Source organism: Rosa rugosa, chromosome 6 (genome assembly GCF_958449725.1).
Source record: "Rosa rugosa chromosome 6, drRosRugo1.1, whole genome shotgun sequence".
Lineage (NCBI taxonomy): Eukaryota > Viridiplantae > Streptophyta > Magnoliopsida > Rosales > Rosaceae > Rosa > Rosa rugosa.
In genome coordinates, this window is record NC_084825.1 from 30,335,074 (window position 1) to 30,352,323 (window position 17,250).

Genomic DNA, 17,250 nt, shown 5'->3' on the forward strand with positions numbered 1-17,250 from the left:
TCACATGTTTTTTGCATCGTGTCCTGAAAACTCATTAGAGAGTTTGGATCTCTCAGGCAATCACCTTGAGGGCTCAGTTCCTAATCTCTCAAAGTTTTCATCATTGAAAAAATTATACCTCCAGGGGAACCGTTTAACCGGAAGACTACCTGAAAGTATTGGACAAATGTCCAACCTAGAGGATATCCTTTTAGGCGAGAACTCTTTCACCGGAGAGATTTCAGAAATCCATTTCTCAAAACTCTCCGAATTAAGATGGTTGAATTTGTCCTACAACTCATTTGTATTCAACCTTGATACTGGATGGGTTCCACCTTTTCAATTGAGTGTGATAAGTTTAGCATCTTGCAAGATTGGACCGCGTTTTCCAGAATGGCTTCGAACTCAAAAGAGTTATTTTGATCTTGACATCTCTAATGCTGGAATTTCTGGTATTCTTCCAAGTTGGTTTTGGGGTCAAATTCCACTTGATTTAGGGTATATGGATCTCTCTCACAACCAAATTGGAGGAACATTGTTTCCGAATTCGGTATTAGAAGGATTTACACATAATCCTCTGATCAATATGAGTTCAAATCAATTTGAAGGTCCAATCCCTTCGGTTCTATCAAAAGTATCTTCTTTGGATCTCTCCAATAATAAACTTTCAGGATCAATTTCTTTCTTGTGTGCAAGCAAAGGTAATGACAGTAATTTAACCATTCTTGATCTCTCAAGCAACCATCTAGTTGGAGACCTTCCAGATTGCTGGACACCTTTCAAAAATCTAATCTTTCTTGATTTAAGTAGCAATGCTTTTTCCGGAAAAATTCCCACCACAATAGGGTCTTTGTTTTCTGTGATGACATTGAAACTAAACATCAATGGAATTGTAGGGGAACTGCCTTCATCCTTGGGAAATTGCAGAAACTTAAGAGTCTTTGATATTGGTGAAAATAATTTATCAGGTTTGGTGCCTGAATGGTTAGGGGTTGGACTTACAAATTTGACTATCCTTATCCTGCGGTCCAATCAATTCAATGGAAGCATGCCCTCACAATTATGTCATCTGAAGAAAATTCAAATTTTGGATTTCTCGATCAACAACATCTCAGGATTTATACCCAAATGCCTCCACAACTTTACAAGTTTGGCTCAAAATGAATTTTCAGCTACTATTGCACCCAGGATCAGTCAAGAATACTCAATTCCTATCCAAGAGAAGGGGATTTATTTTGGCGAGTACGCCGATGAAGCATCCCTGATATGGAAAGGAACAATGTCGAAATACAAATCTATTCTAGGGCTAGTGAAGAGTATTGACCTCTCATGCAATAGATTAACTGGGGAGATTCCTAGTGAAATCAGGTTTCTTGTTGGGTTGGTTTCTTTAAATCTGTCGAGAAACCAATTAATAGGTACAATACCACGGGAGATTGGAAGCTTGCAGTCATTAGACTCCCTTGATTTGTCAAGAAACCACTTGTATGGTAGAATTCCTTCAAGCCTTTCTCGGATATCTCGTCTCAGTGTGTTCGACTTGTCAGACAACAACCTGTCTGGAATGATTCCAATAGGTACTCAGATCCAAAGCTTTGAGCCAAATGCTTTTGCTGGAAATCGTCTTCTTTGTGGACCTCCTCTTCCAAGGTTGTGTTCTGATCATGCAGAGAAAACAGGCGACCGAGAAGAAGAAGAAGAAGAAGGGAAGGATGAGCTCATAACGCAAGGATTTTATATCAGTATGGCACTTGGGTTTGTCGTTGGGTTTTATGGAGTTATTTGCCCTCTTCTCTTCAAATAAACCTACTTGCTCTTGAATTGTCTCGAAAGATGGTGGTTACGTGATCATGGCAATCATCAAGCAAATTAAGAATGCTGCATCAACAGATACCTGGTGCTAAATTTCAGGGAGCATGGGAGCTCCTTTTTTCTTGTGTGGGTTTGTATGTGTTTTTCATTTGTAGTATTGGTTTTTCTCTTCGATCAATTGTGTAGATCACTGTCGGTTATGCATGTATTAGTGTATGTTTGTGTGTTAATGTATTCTTACATCGAAGAATGTCATGAAAAATAAAAATTTGATTAAGATGATATGTTTTCATAAGCACAGGAAAAGCAACAGAACTATGCAAGACACCAAGGCCGTCCCTTGGCCAGTGCAGTCAAGTTGGTCGCCTTAGGCCTCGGGCTCCCGGAGGCCTTGTATTTTTCTAGTTTAGCATGTAAATATTATATAATTAAACCCAATAAAAATAAAGACTAGAGAAGAAAACTGAAGAAAAGGAACTTGACAATATGGATAGTCTTCTCATCTTCCGAAGTTTTGCAAACCTATGCAACAAATTTTTCATCCATGCCACTTTACTTTTTGCCTCTCTCTATTCTCAGTCTCTCAAATGGGTGATATTTAATCTTTATTCTATTTAATTAAACAAATGTTAATAAAATCATTCTATGAGATCTGTTCATACTTCATACTCTCAAATTATATTAAGAAAGTCTCTTTGAAATTCGCCTTAGGCCTCATTTCATATTGGTACCCCAAACCCTAGCCCCGCCCCTAACCCGAACCCGTTTCCCTCATTCGGAGTCGGATCCTCCACCGCCTCAACAACCACCACCTCCGCAGTTTCTACACCTTCATTCTGATTCAATCCCTCCACCGCCGGTTTAGGCTCCACTCTATTGCAGCCTATGTTCAGCTCAACTGCACACCAATCCCTGTTTGGCTCATCCTCATCGGCGCAGACTTCGGATTCTACCACATCTTTACTTGTTTCCATATCTTAAACCCTAAACCGTAAACCCAAAAAGATGTGCTTAAGATATGGAAATAGCAGACTACCAACAGCCCAAAGGCATGCTGTTCCTTTTGTTGTACTTGCTGGCAGTCACAAGGTTACATAACACAAAACTTGTTGTATTTTCATCATTTGAAAAATTCTTCGTTTTGTTTTCATTTTTGGGGTTAAAAACTGATAGTTTTTAGAAGGTAAAGAAGGTTAGATCTTAGGACAATGTGTGAAAGATTTGTTAGGACAAGAGTGTTAAAGTAAGAACTTGGAAGTTTGAAACAGAGGAGATGTTTTAAGTTTAGAAACAGAGGAGATGGTTATAAAACAGAGGAGCTGTGGTGACGTTGGTTAATTCATTACATCATACAAGATTACAAGGCTTAATTGATACACATATATATAGAGACCAAGTCCACCGACTTGCATAATTAACCGACCTTCCCTATGTGGTTAGTTGCACCGACTTGACATATGTGGTTAATTAATGGGGGGTGAAATTTGCACCCCCAAATTTACAAACTGCACCCCTTCTTATTATTTTAATAATATATCTTCTCCCACATTTTTAGACTTCCTAAGATACCCTCAAAAAGTCAGACTTCTCTTTTTTCTGTTTCGGTCCACTCTCTCTCTCTCTCTCACACACACACACACACGCACACACCCCATAGATCGAGTCCACCTCAATCTTCGTCGGCCGGAGCATTCCGCCGGGATTTGAAGAATTGCATATCTCCCACCCAGCTGAGCACAAGCAGAGAGAGCAGAGACCAAGCAGATATCTTCAGGCCTAATTTTCGACTCAATCATCTCACCAAACAGCTCAAATTTTCGACTCAATGTTGTTGAAGCAGAAAGTAGATGGGTTTGGGATGAGGTTGAAGAGAGAGACGGCATAGCTGAGTGAGGTGGTGGTAGAATGTGCAGAGGAAGAGGGTTTGATTAGGGAGACAAAGCTGTGGAGGAGGTTGGGTAGGATTTTGTGATGGGGTATAGTGAGAGTGCTATTGGTGATGGTATGAGCATGGAATTGGAGGAGTTGTTTGGGGGTTTTGCAGTGTTTGATTAGGGTGATGAGATTGGAGATCATTCACTTGGTTTTGCTCTGGTTCTGGTTCGTTCAAGTTCTTGCAAATTCTCCACCACTCGGATAGCAGTTCTCCGTCTTCGACCTATTTCAACACCAACACCAACTCTCTTCTGAGCAAAGTTTTGGATAAAAGATGGGTTCTGGAGTGCTTTTGCAAGGAAATTCATAATCTGTTGCTGTTTCTTCTCAGTCGTCTGCAACCGATCCTCCATTGCTCTTTTGCAGACCAAACTCGTGTAACCCCTCCATCGGCCGCGGTGACAAGCTTGAAGAAGATGAAGACGAATAGGGATGACATTAAAACCCACTCGGCCGCGGTGCCTAGGCTCTTGGGTTTGTTCCCCTCTCTCTGCGAGATTTTGGGTAATCTTAAATTCCTCCCACACAGAGATCAGTTTGTTTTCAAATCATGGTTCTTCAAAATCCAAGATTTGGGTCCTTCTCTCTCCAATCTTTGTTCTTTCTTTCATAACTCAGAGCACATAATGAGATTTAAAGGGTAGGGGTAGAGGTAAGGGGTAGAGCCTGAAGAAGAAGCTCTCATGCTTTCTTTCTGGGTTTTTGATTCCACATTCATTCTTGCAATCTCGATGTATGGCATGTGAGAGAGAGAGAGGACCCAAACAGAAAAAAGAAGAGTCTTGACTTTTTGAGGGTATCTGAGGAAGTCTAAAAATGTGGGAGATGATATATTATTAAAATAATAAGAAGGGGGTGCAGTTTGTAAATTTGGGGGTGCAAATTTCACCCCCCTTAATTAATAATCACTCACTAATAGACAATTCTAGAACACACTACACATCATTAACTAAAAGATTATTCTAGACTAAGACATGCTCTAGACATTTACTATATACTAAAGCTCCTACACTGTTCATTTAACAGTGATTTGGCTTCAAGTGGTTGGACCATTTTGCCCTCGCTTCAATTTTTTTTTTTTCGGGCTCTACCTCGGATCTGGATATCTTCGCATTGTTTTGCTCTTTCTTCTACAATCTTCTGACCATCTTTATCAATTGTTGAGAGAGAGAGAGAGAGAGAGAGAGAGAGAGAGAATATTGTGGGTTTTACTTAAAGTTGCTCTACCTCACAAACGCTATAGCCTAATTCTCAGGGCTGGTTGCACTTGGATGTGAATATTGTGGGTTTTGTTTAAAGTTGTGGTCTTTGATGGAAACTTGGGGCCTCCGATTTGTGAATTTTTCATTGCTTTGTTTTTTGGTGAAATTGGGTTTTTGGTTTGTTTGTTTGATTTGGTTTTTTTGCTCCATTGTTCCTGGTTTCTGTGATAATAGTGTTTGTTTGTTTATTCTAAATAGGAGTCTGGGTTTTGGGTTTCTTGCCTTTGTTTTTGTTCTGAGTTTCCAACCTTGGAATTGATTGTAGGCTATGTAGAAATCTGATGATAAGAACCCTCTTCTTATTGTTTCTTCTTTTCATGATCAGAGTAATCAGCGAAAGAAGAAGCGGTTTCATTTTCAGCAAAAGCAAAATAAGAATTGGGGTTCAATTGATTTGATGGCTTCAATTACATGATGCCTGTTTTTATTTTTCTTTTTATTATGAACAGACATAATGTTTAACCTTCTACTTAAATGCATTTTTCGTGGGTGAAGCTATTTGGTTGCCATTGATTCCTATTGATCTTTCTACTGTTAACTGAAGCTTATCTGATTCAATTCTTAATGTATGCGATTTGGTTTCCTTCTGCAGCCTGGGTTTTAACTTTTCAACAGTTCCAAGATCCAAATTTTTTGTTTTCTATCTTTCATCTTTGATATGATTTAGTAAATTGTCATTCTTTTCCATTAGTAAAAGATTTTTTTTCTGCTGATAAGTGATAAGATTGTGAGTTTGTGATGATGTGAGAGGTTTATTACAAGTTCTATATACTTTACAGTTTAAAGTTACCAACTGATGTATGAATATGGCCGAAGAACATATTAGATTAGTACTTATTTTTCCATTGTTTTCTTAGTACTTATTTATGAGTAATTTTATTCACACATCCCTAATTTCTAAATACACATCCTCAAACTTTTTTTTGCCATTTTTTCCCTCGATTTTTCCACTTCTACCCTTCTCTCTTCCTCTCCTCTCTCTCACATGCACCCTGCCCTCTCTGTGCGGAGCCCAGCTCTATCTCTCAGGTCTCAACCTCTCTCTCTTCTTTGAGTTCTCTCTCTCCACACCCCTTCACCTCTATGTCCAACACTCCAACCTCTTTTTCTTTCTTTTTAGTAACATACCATAACACAACTTAGATAGCAAGCTTATTAAATTGAAGATCATGAAGAAATACTGAACAAGTAACTCCAATTAATTAGAAGAGAGAGAGAGAGATTAAAACAGTCGATGTGTTTGTTAAGTTAATTAGTAAAGTGGCAGAGAAGATCATGGAGAATTCTTTTGAACAGTATTCATATCCTTCCATCGATTTGCAGGGATTTTTTATTTTTTAGATGAGAAAGGGTATAGAAGGAATTTAAATTTTTACAAAAAAGCAGGATGTGTATTAAACAAACTGAGTTGTGTAAATAAAATTACTCCTTATTTATCCATTGTTTTCTTCTGCAGCATTGATTGTAATTAGTAATTATCATATTATCTGAAGAAATTAATTCATATGGTTGTTTCAAATATAAAATGCAGGAAGTTGTTCTTACTTGGTTTCTATAATGAGAAGTTGTGCTTCAGTGTTGTTGTCTTATTTATGTTTTATGATTTCTTGATATCTAAGCTACAAAGTTATTAAAACCAAAGTTCACAAATCAATAGAGATGGGTCCTGTTATACTTCTTTATGTATGTAGAATGCAACTTTCTTCTGAAGCTTAAATGCTTTTTCTGATATTTCCATTTGCTTTATTGTGCAGACCACAATAAAGTTCCTTGGTTTGCTGAGTTCTCCATTGGTTTGATCAAAGGCTGTGGTTTTGGTAGATTTCGACAGAGTGAGGATTGCAGGTTTGGAAGTTTTTTTTTTTTAGCTTTATTCCTTTTTTATTATTATTATTAATTTTTTTTTTTTTGAAGTAGTCGGGTTTTTGCGTTGTTGTTTGTTTAGAATTCATGCATATATGGGTTTTTTGATTTAGGGGTTGTGATTGTGTTTCGGATTGGGATTTCGGAATTGATTGAAAAGGTTTGAAGTTATGTTTCTGATGTTTATGTGTATCGAACTAATGTACGGTTTGACGCTATGTTTGTAAAGATTATTGTTGTTTGGGTAATTAAAACATATGCCTTTATAATTTACTGAATTTCCTGCTTTAACTGCTTGATCAAGCTATGATTCAATTCAGTCAGAGATTACAGGTCCAAAAAAGATACTTTGACTTGGCAACAGTATGTTTCTTCTGCTTTTCGATGACAAGTACTAATACATTTTTCCAAGGGGTGTTTCTTTCTTTGGTGGATGCATTGTCTTATCTGATTCAATTGTTAATGTTCTGGGTTTTGGGTTTCTTGCCTTTGTTTTTGTTCTGATGGATTGGCTAATATATATATATATATATATATATATATATATATAGACATTTTAGCACTGTTCTCAATGTAAAGTGTATATCTGGAGTAAAACTAATTCAAAGAATGAATGATTGTTATACATTTGAGTTTAGCTTGGATAGCAGGTATTGCAGATATGTCGATATGAGCAATTTTCAATGAAATGGTTTTATTACTAATGTATTATGAAATGATTTTTATACATAATTTTCAATAAAATTATGTGAAATCTTTAATTACTAATGTATTTTTTCTTTCGTCATAGCAGAGAGGCTGTGCGCACATTAGCAAAGCAGAGCAACTGGTGGAGTTCAATGCAGCTCCACGTTTTATTCTATACTTATTTTGGCTAGGAAAACATAGATATTTTGGTATCTGTTTTGCTTGCATTGTGATGTGGGTATCTATCTTGCTTTGGACTGAATTTTTTTTGTCATAATTCTAGCTCTGAAATCTTAGAATAAAAGTACCAAAAGCCATCTCTGGAATTGTATAATTGTCAATACTGAGTGACTACATTTTGTATCCATTAGTATTCAAATGTAATATACATGATTATTCAAAATTAGGTCACTTTAAAACAAATTGCAAACAACGATTGCTCCACAGCAAAGCGCGGGCACATTTTCTAGTATGATCTAGATAGCTAGAGATAGATCTAGAAAATTCCAATGTGCATTAGTTATTTTAACACTCCTCCTTAATGCGCATTGGTGTTACTCTAAGCATGCCTCGAAGCATTTCAAATCTTGATCTTGTGAGCGCCTTTGTGAAGATATCTGCTAGTTGCAACTCTGTCTTGCAATACTGCAGCTCAATTTCTTTGTTGGTTGATGCTTCTCTTAAGAAGTGATGCTTGATATCAATGTGCTTCGTTCTGTTGTGAAACACCGGATTCTTTGTCATTGCAATAGCTGACTTGTTGTCGCTGAAAATCTTTGTAGCATTTGCTTGATGCTCTCCCATGTCTTCAAAAATTCTTCTCAACCATATTGCTTGACATGCTGAGCTTGTCGCTGCTACGTACTCTGCTTCAGCTGATGACATAGCCACTGTATCTTGTTTTCTTGAAGACCATGAGAATATACCAGACCCGATTGTGAATGCATAGCCAGAAGTGCTTTTCATGTCATCCTTTGATCCGGCCCAGTCACTGTCTGTGTAGCCAAACAGTTCTGAATCATGGCCAACTGGCCTTGTTTTTGATGTAGGCCGATACCAGATACCATAGTTAATGGTGCCTTGAAGATATCTTAAGATTCTTTTTGCTGCACCATAATGTATTTGACTTGGACTATGCATGAATCTTGATAGAAGGCTTGTTGCGTACATAATATCGGGTCGAGTAGTAGTCAAATAAAGTAAGCTCCCAATGAGACTTCTATAGCATGACGCATTTGCTTTCGGAGATCCATCCTCTTTTCGAAGTTTCTCATTTGTGATGAGTGGAGTAGCCACGGCCTTGCACCCATTCATCTTGAACTTTTTCAAAAGATTTTGTGTATACTTCTTTTGGCATATAAAAATCCCATTTTCTTCTTGGTTTATCTCAATACCAAGAAAATAGTGCATTAGGCCAAGATCACTCATCTCAAATGTCCTCATCATGTCTCGTTTGAATTCTTGAATTATTTCTTCATTATCACTAGTATAAATTAGATCATCCACATATAAAGAGACGATGAGGATAGAGTTACCTTGAGTTTTGGTGTAGAGTGTTGGCTCACTCTGACTCCTTCTGAATCCGGCATTGATAAAGTATTTGTCAATGCGACTGTTCCATGCTCGTGGTGCTTGCTTAAGCCCATATAGAGCTTTCTTCAATCTAAACACTTTATCTTCTCCTCCTTGCTTTATGAAACCTTGTGGTTGCTCCACATAGATTTCTTCTTCAAGTTCTCCATTCAGAAATGCTGACTTAACATCAAGTTGGTAAATTTTCCATTTCTTTTGAGCTGCAAGAGCTACAAGAGCCCTTATGGTGTCGAACCTTGCAACTGGTGCAAAGGTCTCATTGTAATCTATCCCTGGCTGTTGTGAGTAGCCCTTAGCTACTAGTCTTGCTTTATACTTTTGTATTGAGCCATCGGGATTGAACTTGGTCTTATAGACCCATTTGACACCAATTATTTCTTTATTTGATGGGCGCTCTACAAGCTCCCATGTTTTATTTTTTTCAATTGTTTTAATTTCTTCTGCCATAGCTTTTTTCCAATTTTCTTCTTTTACTGCAACTTCAAAACTCTCAGGTTCTAAAGACATGAAATTGCATGTTTCATATATATCCCTCAATGACTTTACTCTTCTAGGTGGTGACTCTGGATCAGAATCATTTTGGTTTGGTGGAAGAGTATTAGAGGGCGTACCTGGAGGTTCTGAAGTTGCTTCTTCATATGCTTCTTCTCTCAACTGGTTTGGAGGAGTCATTTGCTTCTTTCTTGTTGGGACAAAAATTTTCTTCTCAACTTCTTCTTTATCCCAATTCCAAGAAGCAGATTCATCAAACTTGACATCTCTGCTGATCATAAGCTTCTTGGTTTTTGGATTATATACTCGATAGCCTTTAGACTGCGAGCTGTAGCCGACAAATATGCCAACTTCTGATTTTTCTTCCAGCTTATGTCTTTTAACTGCTGGAATATGGACATAACATATGCACCCAAAGACTTTGAGATGCTTCGCCGACGGCTTTCGATTGTTCCAAGCTTCAATTGGGGTCTTGTCTTGTAGAGCTTTCGTTGGGCATCTATTTAGCAGGTATACTGCTGTATATACTGCCTCTGCCCAAAAAGTCTTTGGCAGGCCTTTTTCATATAACATTGACCTTGCCATCTCCATCACAGTTCTATTTTTTCTTTCGGCGACTCCATTTTGTTCTGGAGTATAGCCCACTGTCAACTGGTGCTCTACTCCTTCATCTTCACAGAATTTCTTAAATTGATTAGAGGTATATTCTTTACCTCTATCACTTCTGAGAACTTTGATATATCGGCCACTTTGTTTTTCAACATGATTTTTGAACTTTTGAAAAATCTTGAATACTTCAGACTTCTCACGTAGAAAGTAGACCCATGTCATTCTTGTATAATCATCTAGGGCTAAATACTAGTTAGTACCCTGTGGTTTAGGTCCAAAATCAATTCAGTCCCTGGACTTCTAATTTCATCAAAAACACCCCTGCACTTTCAATTTTAATCTAATAGATCCAATTCGTTAATATTCTGTTATGGGTTCAAGTTATAGTTGGATTATTTGTTGAAAAACTATTTATTTTTAATAGTAGGACTCACTCCTAAATTGACTATGCAGACCACCTCGACACCACATCATAAAACATAGGCCATATATGAGCCACATTAACAAGTTAAATAACTCAATTCTCGGAAAACTAACAAATTGGACATATTAGATCAAAATTGAAAGTGCAGGGGTGTTTTTGATGAAATTAGAAGTTCAGGGACTGAATTGATTTTGGACTTAAACCACAGGGTAGTAATTTGTATTTAGCCCAATCATCTATGAAAAGAATGAAGTACCTACTTTGATCAAGAGACGGCGTCCTCATGGGTCCACAGACATCGGTATGCACTAGCTCCAAGTAATCTTTTGCTCTCCAAGCTTTTCCTGAAGGAAATGCTTGTCGATGTTGCTTGCCAAGCTGACAGCCTTTACAGACACCTTCAATCTCCTTTATGCTTGGCAAGTCTCTCATCATCTTTTTTTGAGAGAGAATTTTTAGTGCACGAAGATTAAAGTGGCCGAATCGTTTATGCCATAGCCATGAATCTTCTACTTCTGCTTTCATGGCCATATGTAGCCACTGGATAGGAAAATTTCTATTTTCCATCCTTATTTTAAAATTCAATCTTCTTTTTTTATCAAATATTTTGCAGGAGTCTCCAGAAAATAATAGAGCATAACCATTTTCCATCATTTGGCCAACACTGAGTAAATTATGCTCTAAATTAAGTAGGAACTAATAAAACATCATCAATATATTTAGTTCCTAGGTTTCTTTAGGGTATATTCACAACTTCCAAAAAGAAGCAGCAAAACCCTAGCCGCAAAGGAGTCCCTCTCAAAATCTTCTCACTTGTCCGGCGACGCGTCCTATGGACGTTGTTGCCGGACGGGTAGGTTTCATATCGCCGGTTTTCGGCAAATAGTGGCCCTGGGACTTTGGTTGATAGGCTTTGGGGTTCAAACAATGCGGGTTTTGACCGGCGGAGGCTTGGTAGGAGGATCGGATTGGAAGCGACTGGTTAGTGTTGGACGGCGGAGCCGTACGGGGACGTGGTGGAGGGGGTGGATGGTTTGCTCGGGGTTGGAGGGTCTGTGGGTGGTTGGCGGAGTGAGGTTGTGTTGATCTCTGGTGGTTATGCTGGGCGGGCTCCGATCGGATGGGATCTGTCTTCCAATCCGGTCTGGTCCGGTGGTAGCAGGGACGGGAAACTCCAGTTCAGGGGTGATGGCTGGTTTCGAACCTGATCTGGCTTGAAGGGAGGATGGTATGATGAAGGTGGCGGTCAATCTCTGGTGGTGCTGGCGTTGGCGCTGGCGCGATGCTGTTTGACGGCAGTCAGGGTCTGACGGCGGTGGCGGTCTAGGTCTTAATCCGACTGTGGGTCCGGTCTGGGCCTGGTGGTAATTGGGCCTGGGGTATTCTCTAGGTCCATTAGGTGTTGTTTTTGTTTTAAAGTTTTTAGTTTTGTTGTTTATTTGGGTGTTGGTGTCTGGTTGGTAATAAGGCGCTACTAAGGGTGTGGCAGAGACAATCTTCTCTTTCGACATCTAGAGGGTAGTTCCTGTTCTGGAGTTGGGTCAGCAGCGGTGGCAAAATGTCTTGCAATGGCATAGACAATCATCCTTGGCCTTCTAGTGGGTATTTCCTGTCTGGGTTCGGGTCGGAGGCGATGACGATTTGGAGCAGCTGTGGATGGATGGTGTTGACAACATGTTGGGTTTTCTTTAGTCCCAGGTTTGAATGTCCGGCAATCCTTTTGGTTGAGTTTTGGTCACAACGAGTGTTGGCTTGGTCGATCAAAAGCTGGTCAGGAGGACTCTGGTTGGTGAGTTAGTGTCGACACAAGTGAGTTATCTAGTTTTAGAGCTCTTACTGGCTGGACGAGCGGTGCGATGTCAAAGATTCACTGCTCCTGCGCTTATTGTCTTTGTCATACAGTTGTAGTGCAAGTTTAGAGTCAATCTTTATAGAGTTCCAGTGTGAAGTCTAGTGGCCATCTCTGGGTTAGAGATGTCGCCTAAAACTCGTTGTAAGCAATTCATTATTAATGAAGTTCTTATTTGATAAAATATATATATATATATATATATATATATATATATATATATATATATATATATATATTTAGTTCCTAAATTAGTCTGGATGGAGATCGTACCTTTTCCTTTTGTGTGCACCAAGTCACCAAGTCACCATTCCCCAATTTCACTTTTGACTTCCTTGATGTATCAAGGTTGGTGAAGATGGATTCATCGCCACACATGTGATTGCTACAGCCACTGTCGACAAACCACTTCCTGTTCTTCTCCTCAAATGCAGCTTGACAAGAATAGAACAGGTGCTCGTCCTCCACATTCTCTTCTGAAAAATTGGCTCGGGGTTTCTTCTTGAGTTGACAATTTTTCTCTATATGGCCGAATCTATTGTAATTTCGGCATTTTGGTTTGCCCCGGAACCAACAGTCTAATTCTCTATGATTAATCTTTTTACAAATTCCACAAGGAGGATAATTTCTTTTCTCCCTTATATCTTTTTTATTTTCCCAAATTTTGGGTCTTTCTCCTCCTCTAGAAGATTCATTCAACTTTGCATCTTTTTTATATTTCTGCGATCGTAGATTGAGTTTAGACTGGAATGCACTCTCTACAGGAGTTTCATTTCGACTACTCAATCTTTTTTCATAAGCTTCTAAAGAGCCTATTAGTTCTGTCACCGAAAGAGTTGTTATGTCTTTAGAATTTTCGATGGCAGTAACTATTGGGTCATATTTTTCAGTGAGACTAATAAGTATTTTTTCGACTACTCTAGTCTCACTAATATTTTCACCATAGGCTCTTATTTGATTCACAATTTCCTTGAGTCTGGAATAATAATCTTTAACGATCTCAGAATCTTTCATTTTCAAGTTTTCTAGATCTCTCCTCATTGTTTGTAGTTTAACAGCACGTACCTTTGCCGTCCCTTGAAACTCCTCCTTCAACATGTCCCAAGCTTCCTTCGCCGTAGAAGCTCCCATGATTCTTGAGAAGTTTGCATCATCTACGGCTTGTTGAATAGCTTAGAGAGCATTCGCATCTCTTTGTTTCTCCTTCTTTTCTTGCCGTAATTGCTCCACGGTGGGATTTTCCGGCGTTGAGAACCCTTTGTCAACTATGTCCCATAGATCTTGGGACATAAAATAGGTTCTCATTTTGATGCTCCAGAAGTCGTAATTCTCCCCTGAGAAGATGGGAAGAGGAAGGGATGTTTGATTGGATGTAGAGGCCGACATGGTGGACTCAAGTGTTACGCCCCGAATTGATCGGAACTGCTCTGATACCACTGATAGTTTTTAGAAGGTAAAGAAGGTTAGATCTTAGGACAATGTGTGAAAGATTTGTTAGGACAAGAGTGTTAAAGTAAGAACTTGGAAGTTTGAAACAGAGGAGATGTTTTAAGTTTAGAAACAGAGGAGATGGTTATAAAACAGAGGAGCTGTGGTGACGTTGGTTAATTCATTACATCATACAAGATTACAAGGCTTAATTGATACACATATATATAGAGACCAAGTCCACCGACTTGCATAATTAACCGACCTTCCCTATGTGGTTAGTTGCACCGACTTGACATATGTGGTTAATTAATAACCACTCACTAATAGACAATTCTAGAACACACTACACATCATTAACTAAAAGATTATTCTAGACTAAGACATGCTCTAGACATATGATCTAGATAGCTAGAGATAGATCTAGAAAATTCCAATGTGCATTAGTTATTTTAACAAAAACAACTTGGTCTAATAAATCCACCTATGGGGTAGCAAGTAAAGAGCAGCTTTGAAAGAGTTGAGTAGAAGGAATCATTTAAGTCAAATATTTGGGGATGAAATATCCATCCCATCTAAGAATTGAGTCTCGTTTAGCTGTTTGATAATTAAGTTAGATGGTAAATAGATAGCATTACTCTCAGGTATCATTCAAGTTTATACTGGCTGCTAGTCTGGTATTAGCTTTCTTTTTGCATGATTAGACTAATTACAAATGCTAGAATGGGGATCTGGTCTCATGGGATTCTGAAACAGAGTTGGTCTTAGCCAGATTGAACTGAGCTAGAGACCTAGAGTAATACTATCTGTTTGTAGCTTATTTTCCTGGCACTTTCTCTATCCAAATTGTCTGTTTGCCTTACAGTTGTGCCCTCTGTATCCACACAACCCTGAAGTCTTGCTGAATGAGTTAAGATCTCCTTCTGAGCTGCTGGATTTTGGAGAATTCTCAGATGCATGCATGGATTTTCGAAGTGGCACTGGTTCCCCACTTCTGCATGTTGTCAATCCTACATTTGATTTTGTGCCACCAAAGCTTGTTAGTCTATTTATCACTGATACGTAAGTACTGTATGGGTTTAGATTCATTCAAGATAGGTTTCACCTATTGCATTTCTATTCAATTAAAGTAAAAAAATGAAAATGGACATAAAAGAATATGATTAGACATCTAGCTTATATCTAGCCTCAACTCTAAAACCAGCAATTTCATATCAGTATTTTCGACTTTTTCAGTTTTATATATCCTGATTTCCTAGATAAATGTATCACTGACAATCTCTCTTTCTTTCCAGTGGAGGCCATAATCCATCATACATGTACCGACTCCTCGCAGATTATTACTCTGCTGATGATTTGGTGGTCCAACGGAGACCTGCTACAGGGAGTTGAGTTTAGCTCATGCTTTTATATGATATATTGGGTAAGTATATAGTTCAGTAATTATTCTCCCAGCTGGCTTCTGGGGTTGTTGTGTGACAACTCAGGGCGTATAAGTGTCATTAATTAACCATAAGTCTGCTTGGGAAAAACAATTACTAGAGCAAAGTTAATTTCCTTTTTAATTGAGGATCTGTGGTCTTGTTGCAAACATTCTTGGTACCAATACAAGGTAATTTCAGTTTAGGTTTGTCAATGTAATGTGGTATAGCCCATGTATGAATGTTTTTTATCCACATTGGAAAAAGCAGGTTTAAACAAAATATTAAAATTTGTTACAGCAAGAGCCTTGCATATTGTACTTTTATCGTCTTTCAAAAAATTGCAACAAATATGTTACAAAGAACTTGATCTAAAAGAAAACAATAACTAAATATGGTGCCTCCTGATGTTTTTGCATTACAATTAGGTGAGTTCAATGTTATAATTTTGATCAGATATTCAGTTGGTATGGTTCGGAAAATATTTTCTCATGTACTGGTTACATTTCCATGCAAGTATTGCAAACTTCATTAGTAAATGGAACTGACAATTTTTCTACACTCAACTGTTAGGGAGTACAGAAAGCTATAATGGTAATGGTTGGATGGAGAGATGATGAAATCAATTGTTAGTCTTATGGAACCATGAAGACCATTGTTACTCCTGGTAAGAGTGTTATGCAGAGCGGAGTGTTATGAGCTGTGAACCTTGGATGGTACCAATAGAAGCAAAGAGCGCCAATTTTGTGTATGTGGCCAGTTAGGAAGAGTTATACTTTTCGAAACACAGAGTGAATAGAAAGTGTCTTTTGTGATGAACAATGCGGAATGGGGTTGTATTCCAATTCTATAGCGGGATTCGGATACTAAAATGTTGTATTTCATGTTGCTGATCTAATTGCAGATTGTTGCTGGTATCTCTTCTTTCAGTTAATGGATGGTGGAATTTTAGTAGAAATACCGTTGGATATTTGGCTCAGTGCCTAATCTCACAGTTTTCATCATTGAAAGAATAGTACCTCTGTGGGAACCGTTTAACCGGAAGACTACCTAAAAGTATTGGACAAATGTCCAACCTGGAGGCTAACTATCTTGGCAACAACTCTTTGACCGGGGAGATTTCAGACATCCATTTCCCAAAACTCTCTGAACTAAGATGGTTGGATTTGTCCAACAACTCATTTATATTCAACCTTGATCCTGGATGGGTTCCACCTTTTCCATTGAGTGCGATAAGTTTAACATCTTGCAAGATTGGACGGCATTTTCCAGAATGGCTTTGAACTCAACAGAGTTGTATTAAACTTGACATCTCTAATTCTGGAATTTCTGGTATTCTTCCACTAGCTTTGGTTTTGGGGTCAAATATTAATTTCCTCTTGATTTAGGGTATATGGATCTCTCTACAACCAAATTGGAGGAACATTGTTTCCGAATTCAGTATTGGAAGGATTTACATATAATCCTCTCATCAATGAGTTCAAATCAATTTGAAGGTCCAATCCCTTCGGTTCTGTCAAAAGTATCTTCTTTGGATCTCTCCAATAATAACCTTTCAGTATCAATTTCTTTCTTGTGTGCAAGCAAAGGTAACTACAGTAAGTTAACCTTTCTTAATCTCTCAAGCAACCATCTAGTTGGAGAGCTTCCAGATTGCTGGACACCTTTCGAATACCTACTCTTTCTTGATTTAAGAAGCAATGCTTTTTCCGGAAAGATTCCTACCACAATAGGCTCTTTGTTGTCTTTGAAGACATTGAAACTAAACAACAACAGATTTGTAGGGGAACTGCCTTCATCCTTGGGAAATTGCAGAGACTGAGCGAGAGAGCAGAGAAGGAGCAATGTCGGGTTTCAATTTCGGATCCTCCTCTTCACAATCCACTTCCCCTTTCG

At 38.3% G+C, this 17,250-nt stretch overlaps 2 protein-coding genes across 2 annotated transcripts; both read left to right on the forward strand.

Annotated features, from left to right (window-relative positions):
* The first annotated feature begins 4 nt into the window (after positions 1–4).
* Positions 5–1,783, forward strand: LOC133716571 (receptor-like protein EIX2). The gene has a single exon (XM_062143265.1). It carries the CDS (start codon positions 5–7, stop codon positions 1,781–1,783), a length of 1,779 nt encoding a protein of 592 aa, XP_061999249.1.
* Positions 1,784–2,796: 1,013 nt separating this feature from the next.
* Positions 2,797–15,351, forward strand: LOC133716572 (uncharacterized). The gene is made up of 3 exons (XM_062143266.1): positions 2,797–2,880; positions 14,799–14,995; positions 15,229–15,351. The coding sequence occupies exons 1-3, from the start codon at positions 2,797–2,799 to the stop codon at positions 15,323–15,325; spliced, it is 378 nt and encodes a 125-aa protein (XP_061999250.1). The 3' UTR covers positions 15,326–15,351.
* Positions 15,352–17,250: the final 1,899 nt, after the last annotated feature.

Bases quoted from the DNA above. Each gene is read 5' to 3' on its own strand.
- LOC133716572 (XM_062143266.1), top strand. From the start codon at position 2,797: ATGTGCTTAAGATATGGAAATAGCAGACTACCAACAGCCCAAAGGCAT. The intron at 2,881-14,798 runs GTTACATAACAC...TTTGCCTTACAG, and splicing joins TACTTGCTGGCAGTCACAAG to TTGTGCCCTCTGTATCCACA. The intron at 14,996-15,228 runs GTAAGTACTGTA...CTTTCTTTCCAG, and splicing joins AGTCTATTTATCACTGATAC to TGGAGGCCATAATCCATCAT.
- LOC133716571 (XM_062143265.1), top strand. From the start codon at position 5: ATGTTTTTTGCATCGTGTCCTGAAAACTCATTAGAGAGTTTGGATCTC.